The 8,461-nt window shown below is 40.5% G+C and overlaps 1 protein-coding gene across 1 annotated transcript; it reads left to right on the top strand.

Annotated features, from left to right (window-relative positions):
* The first annotated feature begins 3,533 nt into the window (after window positions 1–3,533).
* Window positions 3,534–8,345, top strand: mmp19 (matrix metallopeptidase 19). Its single transcript, XM_083939477.1, has 9 exons — window positions 3,534–3,621; window positions 3,741–3,826; window positions 3,983–4,113; window positions 5,389–5,601; window positions 5,697–5,942; window positions 6,729–6,854; window positions 7,297–7,461; window positions 7,546–7,673; window positions 7,778–8,345. The coding sequence occupies exons 1-9, from the start codon at window positions 3,535–3,537 to the stop codon at window positions 8,009–8,011; spliced, it is 1,416 nt and encodes a 471-aa protein (XP_083795603.1). The 5' UTR covers window position 3,534; the 3' UTR covers window positions 8,012–8,345.
* The last annotated feature ends 116 nt before the right edge of the window (window positions 8,346–8,461 follow it).

Genomic DNA, 8,461 nt, shown 5'->3' with positions numbered 1-8,461 from the left:
TATGTTTCCTTCTCCTGTTTGAATATATTGTATGTACAGTAGAAGCGTTTACAGTATGACCCATTTACTGTAAAACTGTTAATTCAAGCTCCATATTAACTTTTAGTGGGCATATCTATGCTGTGGTTAACATTTAAATGCCTCTTGTAGTTTTGCATATAGAGTAGAAAACTCTGAAGTGCCACTAAAGGGGACTGTTCAAAATGCCTCACAGCATTAGGCAACCTAAAATATGACTTTTGACTGACCCTTTTACATGTTGGTGATACTTTTTGTTGTTTTGCTTTGATAAAATTCAGTAGCTGTCAACCTCCGGATTCAGCTATTTGTTCTGAAATCTTAAATAATGTAAGGTTAAAACATTGTTCATCTTATTTCATTAACTGCAGAAATCTAACCGCTGTACATGTTGGTACCAACATCCTGCATGCTCCTGGATTAGTTAAAGTAAGTTTAGATTGTAAAACTTGTCTGAAGGTTTTTATATATCTTCTGTTGCAACTTTACTTCCATTCGTAAAAGTGGTAACGGGGGAAACAGGATATGAAGTGACTCAGACAGCCTACAGCTGGCAGGAAAGGAGGGAGGACCATGATGTAAACGATGAGGTGTCATGTCAGGACATACAAGTGGAGATCTAGAGGAATGCACTCAATTATCCTGTATTAAACTCATATTTTTGAACATACTGTATGAACTAGGAGACATGATGAGTGGCCTGGCCTTTTGTCCTGAATAGGACTTCTCCTGGATGTTGTTATTTCTGACTGCAGGAGACGTTTTTGTGCATGATAGATCCCGTGAGATTTGTTTATTAGTACCCCAGGACGACTGACCTAGTAGAGGAGTTGTTTTGCAATCGTATGTGTATAAACTTTTCATTCTGATCTTCCCCTGAGTCATAAATGACTAGAGTTACGGTAACCAGAAGTGCGTCAAACAGATAAAGAAAACGCATTTATATGGCTCTGCAGTTGGCCGGGACTGTGAGGATTGATGTATTCTGTTGACGCTGCTGTGAGTATGTGTGCAGTGGAGTGCAACTATGCACTACTCACAAAGTCTTAGGAGAAATGACAGAAAGCCACATATCTGCTCGCTGCAGTAGAAGATGAGACGGTAAATATTTGTTGTATCAAATAATGTGGACCAAATGTTCGACATGCACCATTTACCCTTGGTTGGGTCAAACATGTTCACTATTATGCTGCTGCGTGACATTTCGGATTCAGACGACCTGTTCAGCCGTGTGCAGAAAAAGCCTATGCTATACTTCTCCGTCTTGCATGTTCCTTCTTTCGGTTCCTTTCTTTTTGTTACCAGTAATAATGATGATTCTGTCACAACAATGATGTATACAGTAGATAGGAAACAGATGAAGCTGACTCTTAGTTCCTCTCTCAGCAAATACAGACATTTGTCACCTTGGTGGTAAATGCAAACCGGTGCACTAAAGGTTTGGTTTAATTTCTCTGTGTGGTAAACTGTGATACAGTGAGGAATGAGCAGCATGCAGACTGTGGGTATTCTTATCTTAATGCTAATTTTGCAAATAAATCCTAGGCCTAATAATACCAACTGTAGCTAGGAATTTATCTACAGCCCATTGGGAGTTGGGTTCCTACGTTTTAGACTGAATATAAGAAAGTAATTTCTCTTCCCTCCTGGAAAGTGTTGATTTAAGTTCTGCTGTTGGCATGCAAAAGACAGTGTGTGGTGTTAGTGTGTCGCCTCAGGTTTAAGTCTGAGGCTGCGCGATGCCAACCATCCACCATGCACTCACATCTTGAGAGCAGCTGCTTTGTGGGCTAATGCTACTGTAACATTTATACCAGTCTGCTGTCGTTACAGCCCCAAATTTTCTAAGGATCTCGTACAAATGTTCCAACTTGTGTCAAATGCAGTATGACTTTTCCCCTGTCAGGATCCCCTTTTTCCAATTATTCCAACCCCACATGAATGCAGCACAAATCTTGCAATATTAACGAAAAGGAAAATGTATTTATTTTTTCCCTGTGATTCGGATCTGGTCTAAAAAATAAAAAGGATTCTCCTTGGTCCACGCTTCACCCTTTCACTGCGCTTCATGAAAGCAGGCTTGAGTTTCTTCGTATTCCTGCTGTCAAACAGACAAATCAAGCTAAAAACATTAAATTCTTTAGTGTGCCAATTTCATACGACAATATCAACCTTCAGTCATCCACAACTAGACAATTAGACGTTCTGCTGTCATTTACGTTATTTGGGTTTTGTGAAAAATTTACACTCGCACACCGCAAACCACAAACTGATCTTAATGTATCAAAAATATGATTTGCCTTTCCTTAAGCAGAAATTATTTATAGCTGAGTGGAACAAAACAGAAATAGCAACAAAAGTTCCTGGTGACGAAAGTTTCTCAGATATTATTTGCTTCTTTCTTTTGTGACTCAATTAAAGGTTATTACAACTACGGAGACGCAGCATTATAGTTCAGATGGGATTTTATATACATCTGTAGCTTGTCTCCATCAATTTTCTTATCATTATGTGCCAGAATAGAAAAAAATGTTGTGTCTAACATTTGACCACATAAATGATATTAAACTTAAATCTTTATTCATTAAGTTTTGGCCAAAAGGAGGGAACACTAATGCCATTCAGACACAGAGCAACATTATCTTTTGAGTCGTGTTTATGGTCACCTGATGGATTTAAGTCCCATATTAAGTCACTTCTGTCTCGTTCAGTTGCTCATCAAATATGTTGGTGTTTTGCTCTCTGTTTCTGGGTTTATACAGTGATGGAAATTGTTGTCAGAATTCATAGCTTTGATTTAGCTGTTGTCGAGCGTTGGTCTATTAAAACACCAGTGTGTTAGCACAAACCAGGGTTTTTTGTATTTGAAACCTGGATCACAGATCACATTTGTTTTCCACATAAGGGAATATTGTTGTTGACGACATGTAGCATACCAAACCGATATGTGATCTGTCCTTTGTTACCTGTCAGCATGGATGGGTCCAATGATGCATCAACTTTTGTTTGAGCAGTAAACATAAATATTTGTGTCAGATGGGATAGCTGTGGCGACAACAGAAATGTGGAGATGAAGGCCCAAAATAAAACTGTGATACAGACCTGTAGGACAAACAGTGCTATTATTAACACCGGGGAATCAACAAAAAGACATTGATCCTGAGGGAATAATACAGGAAAGTTCTAGTGATAGTTTCAATCAGGGGGGTGACCTCTTTTCAGGGAGTTAAACGGTAGCTTGACCCTGTAAACTGGTCGAGTGTGTCCTCTATGAACAGCTGTACACTTTAACAGCAGACTTCTTGGCTGGAGATCAACTGGCTGCTCTCGTAATCCTCATTCTTCAGTGATGGATCATCACAGCCACAAGGCTGACTCACACTCCGGACTGAGTTAAAAACTGCCAGGGTGCTCCGAGAACAAACAGTCTGCTGCTGGACTCCACTGAGCACTTCACAAGCTCCGAGCATCGACCCCAGATCAATTGGGACAGAAACTCTTGAGTGAAACTGGAATATGGACTACACATGGCTGCTGCTGCTGCTCAACCTCAGCGGAGCTATTTGTGAAGTGCTGCAATGGACAGAATTAGAGGAAGCAACGGTAAGATGATAGTTTGTTTAGGAATACATTCACAGTGAGGATATATGCTGTAGATGTAGACATGCTACAATATTCTTTTAAGTGTATGAGAACTTAATCGTCTGCTTTTGCGTTCACAGACCTATTTGAGCAAATATGGTTACCTGAATGACCCTGCTGATCCACAGGACCCTCATTATCTGGAGGAGATCATTGAAGCTCTCAGGTAACATAGACTGATGCCATTTAAAATGGGAAACACAGGTATCTTACAATAGGTTAATGTCATACCACATTAGAGAGTCCATTGGAACGATTTTCCCAGATACATTGGAGGAGGATGAGAGCACTTTGCAGATGTTTGATCCCCTCTTGTCTCTAGGGCTTTCCAGAGAGTGAATGATCTGCCACCTACTGGAGAGTTAGATGAAGCTACTCTGGTTCAGATGAGACAGCCCCGCTGTGGCATGGAGGACCCCTTCAACAAGAAATATCACAAATACAGAGTGTTGGGTGAGTCAAGAAACAAAAATCTTAATCTGCCAGCGGGTAGTTTATTACTCTTTGAAGCTATAGTAAGCAATCTCTTTACTTCTCAAACAGCACAGGTTACCTACGCTGTCCACATGTCCAGCAAAGTGAAGGTTAAAAGTGTTTGTAGTTATAACTTTGCGAGGTCTGGACGGCTTTAAGAAGCCTTTAAAACTTAAAGCGGTTGCAGGGAAATCGTTGGAAAAGCAGAGGTTCTCAATTGCTTTTCAGCCAAGTACCCCCGTGCAAGATAGAGAATATACCAGGGACCCCCTCATGTAGGCGTAACCTGTTTTTTTACACTTTTAACAACACGATAGAAAGTTATCAGAATGATTATAGACATGTATTAAATATATGAGCACCATCTCAACCCAGCTGCACCTGACATCAGTTCAATTAAGTTGCAAGTAACACTGTACCTAAACAAAATGTCGAAGGAATATCAAGAGAAAACAGCTAATTTGATGTGCATTTACGAACACGCACATACGCACACACACACACACGCACGCACGCACGCACGCACGCACGCACGCACGCACGCACGCACGCACACACATACACACTCTTAGAATCTGCTCACAGCATATGATGAAACATCCTCCATAAACCAGACAATCAAAGGGAGGGCAGGGAAGCATCTGCGGAATCCGTGATGGGAACCTCGGCTGATTTATGACCACTACCAAAAAAGGGTAGTAAGCGATGCATTACAGTTGCATTTCTCCATGATCTTTACTACTTTCCTGATCTGAATAAACCACACGCTGTCTATGAACAATTTCCCCCCAAAAATGAAGAGAATTGAGGTTTTTCAATTAGGTCAGTATTAGCTATTGTTGGCTTACAGATTCAGATTCTGACTATTTAAAATAATAATAATATAGGCCTACAATTTATTGGATAAGAGATATAAAATATTATTTGTTTAACTCAGGAAAAAATACAAAAGGTTTTATATTATAATAGTTAATAAACCCCAGTGCCACAGGCCCCACTCTGTAGAGACTGCTGAAATGTTCCACTCTAGTATATTTTGTTAAAGAAATAAAAGTGCTTGTTTAAGCTCGACACAAGTAGCAGTTTTAACTTCCTCAATTCAAGTGCACTCAAAGTATGACCAATCATTAGATGTGATCATTGCTATGTGATGAGAAAAAAAGCAACTAGAAAAACAAGGACCCTCAAGACAGTTCTCGTCCTCACTGACAAATATAGAAAACTTTGTTGTGAAAAGGAAATCTTCTCTTGTAGGTCGTTGGAGAAAGAGGAGTTTAACCTATCGCATCTACAGCTACACACCTGACATGCTGAAGGCAGAGGTCAAGGCAGCTATCAGATCTGCCTTCAAGTACTGGAGTGATGTGGCTGCTTTGACCTTCAGAGAGGTCGACTATGGCAGAGCAGACATAAAGATCTCCTTTCATAAGAAAGATGGCTACTGCCCTGTCCCATTTGATGGCCGCGGTCAGTTTTTTATTAAAATATATAAATATAGCTACTATTGTGCCTATTGTCCCTTAGAACACTAACTTAAACAGTTTTTTTTGTACTGCGTGCAGGTCATGTACTCGCCCATGCTGAAACACCAGAAAGTGGTATTGTCCATTTTGATGAGGATGAGTTCTGGACCGAGGGAGCATATTATGGTACTAATCTACGTATTGTGGCTGCCCATGAAATCGGCCATGCCCTCGGCCTGGGCCATTCTCAGTTCAGAAGCGCTCTGATGGCTCCTGTCTACTCTGGTTACCGTGGCAACTTCAAACTGCATACAGATGATATCAGAGGCATCCATGCATTATACGGTGAGTGCAAGATGGCCCACTGGATTAGATCAAAGCTGTCTGTTTGCTATTGATATCAATGTTATTGTATTGTATCAATGTTTGTAAATTCTCATCAGAACCTGTGAATCGACCTGACACTGACCTGACATGTGGTTGCATGACTATAGATTCACTGTTTTATCACTCTTTGATCCAAATATACATTCATTTTAAAAGGAAAATAATTTTAAAGATTAAGTTATAAAGCAGGTGGAGGTGCTATATGAATACTGTGAAAGCATTAAAACGCTCAATCCACAGAGAAATGAACACAACCTGTATTCAGAAACTGTGTCTTTAAACGAGCCGTCAGGACGCCTGTACAGTTATGTAACTATGCTATATATATATATGCTATGTTATATATAACTATGCTACGTATATATATAGGTAGAAAGTGATACTATAGTGCCGTTACAGTCATTCCCTGGCTACAATGACAATGTAGAGACGCAGAGAGCGCAAATTATGGAAGACCCGGTAATGCTGACTAATCAGAGCAGACTGGGCTTTTTCAGGAGGGGGTCTTAAAGAGACGGGCGCTAAAACAGAGCGTGAATACTGGTATATGCAGACAGACAGTATGAGAAATATAATGTGTTTTTTAACATTAAAGTTTGTAAACATGTTCTAGAAGAATCCCAAAACATAAATATGGACCTAATAATTAGAATGATATGGGCCCTGTAAACTGTAGTCACCTGTCTGGTAGTAATGTTAAAATAAGAAAGCATGCATTCATCCTTAAACTTTTATGTTTTATAGGAAAACGCATCACCAGCACTTTAGCCAGTCCAACATCCCCAGACAGTCTGTTTCCCACAGAAAGCAGCCATGATACTGAGAACATCCCTGACCCCTGCACTGCCACACTGGATGCCATCATGTTAGGTAAGTTATAGATCCGCTGCTGCCTGAATAATTACCCACCTGTGTGCACAAGAGTCTGACTTTACGTTAGAGCACAACTTGCTGGATTCTCAGGGAAGATACGAAATATAATGCAAACTAATATTAGCAGCATCAGTGACCCACAATAAAGACAATTTAGTATTCTGATTTGTCAGTTTTCAGAGGACCATGAGTCAAAAGAAAAATAGTTAATTTGTCCAGGGGAACAGTCTGAAAAATCACATTTTTGCAATAATGATTTGTTGACTTTAAGTCCATTTTCATGATAGGTTTACAGTATTTTGTCCATGAAGGAGATTATGTTAATCTGCCTACATCAACATATTTTTGCCTTACCATCATATGAAGACTTTTTTAGCACAACAGCAGCGTCACAAAGTGTGTCGCAAAGTCTTTAGTGCCTCCCTGTATATTTAATCAGGTCCATGGAGGAAAACCTTTGCTTTCAGTGGTGATTACGTCTGGACGATCTCTGAACTGGGTCACAACACACCAATAAAGATGGACAGACTGTGGAGCACCCTCCCTGGAAACCTGGCTGCTGCTGTGCACTCTCCAAGAACCAACAAGACCTACTTTTTTAAAGGTACAGTTGTCCAATTCTTGTGTTGTCTTCTTCTGTGAGTCCAGAATTGAAATGCGTGAACGTTCATTCTGTTTCTGCTCACAGGCAGTAGAGTGTGGAGGTATACCATGTTCCAGCTGGACTACGGTTACCCAAAACTGGTCAAACGGATCCCTCACAGTATTGATGCAGCTTTGTACCTGGAGAAGAACACGAAGCTGGTCTTTATCAAGGTATCAAAACATGAGCAGCAATAAAACATGTAGATGCATACTCATTGTATCACTCTTCTTGCAGAAATGCTCAGTTTGCATCTCTTTGCTGTCTGTCTGTGTAGGGTTCAGAGTACTGGCAGTGGGATGAGCTGAAGTACACTGACTTAAGTGTTTACCCCAAACCGCTGTCTATGCTCTTCACTGGAGTGCCATCCAATCTGGACGCCGCCTTCACCTGGACCAATGGCAAAATCTTCTTCTTTAAGGGAGACAAGTACTGGCGTGTAAATAATGACCTGCTGACGGTGGACAGAGGATACCCGCTGAGCAAGAAGGAGCGCTGGATGCAATGCTAGGAGCCGACCATCAGGGGGCAGCATGTATAAGGAAGTCTACTACTCAAGAGGCATTCACAACCAGGCAACCTCAACAGCATTGTGAATTGACATCTATAATGTTAAGAAGAAAAAGTGGTTGAGCAGGAATTGATTTTATTTCACTGGACCTGATTTTATTCGAGCTACTCCTCCCCTCTGTGGCAGGCGGATTTTTTTCTGTGAGGTTAACTCGAGCACAAATGTGTGTGACGGGGAGAATTATGTAAGCTTTTGTATGATCTCAGGGAGAAATCAAGGGAGGCCTTCTGTTTTTCTCTCTTACATGTGTGTTGGATTATGTGTTAATACTTTCAGTAAGATGTAATATGATGATGGGAGTGTGCTCTTGCTGTTCGGACATTTTGTTTAACCGATCAAGCAATACTTTTAAAAGAATGTTTTTAAATAGTACTAAACACTTCCATTATC

Source organism: Echiichthys vipera (assembly GCF_963691815.1).
Source record: "Echiichthys vipera genome assembly, chromosome: X".
NCBI lineage: Eukaryota > Metazoa > Chordata > Actinopteri > Perciformes > Trachinidae > Echiichthys > Echiichthys vipera.
Note: the sequence above shows the minus strand (reverse complement) of the source record. Positions and strands in the feature narration are given on the sequence as shown.

What these genes read in the sequence shown, in the direction of transcription:
- mmp19 (XM_083939477.1), top strand. Translation starts at nt 3,535, where the DNA reads ATGGACTACACATGGCTGCTGCTGCTGCTCAACCTCAGCGGAGCTATT. An exon ending in AGGCATCCATGCATTATACG is followed by an intron (nt 5,943 to 6,728) that starts GTGAGTGCAAGA and finishes TATGTTTTATAG; the next exon opens with GAAAACGCATCACCAGCACT. An exon ending in CAAGACCTACTTTTTTAAAG is followed by an intron (nt 7,462 to 7,545) that starts GTACAGTTGTCC and finishes TTCTGCTCACAG; the next exon opens with GCAGTAGAGTGTGGAGGTAT.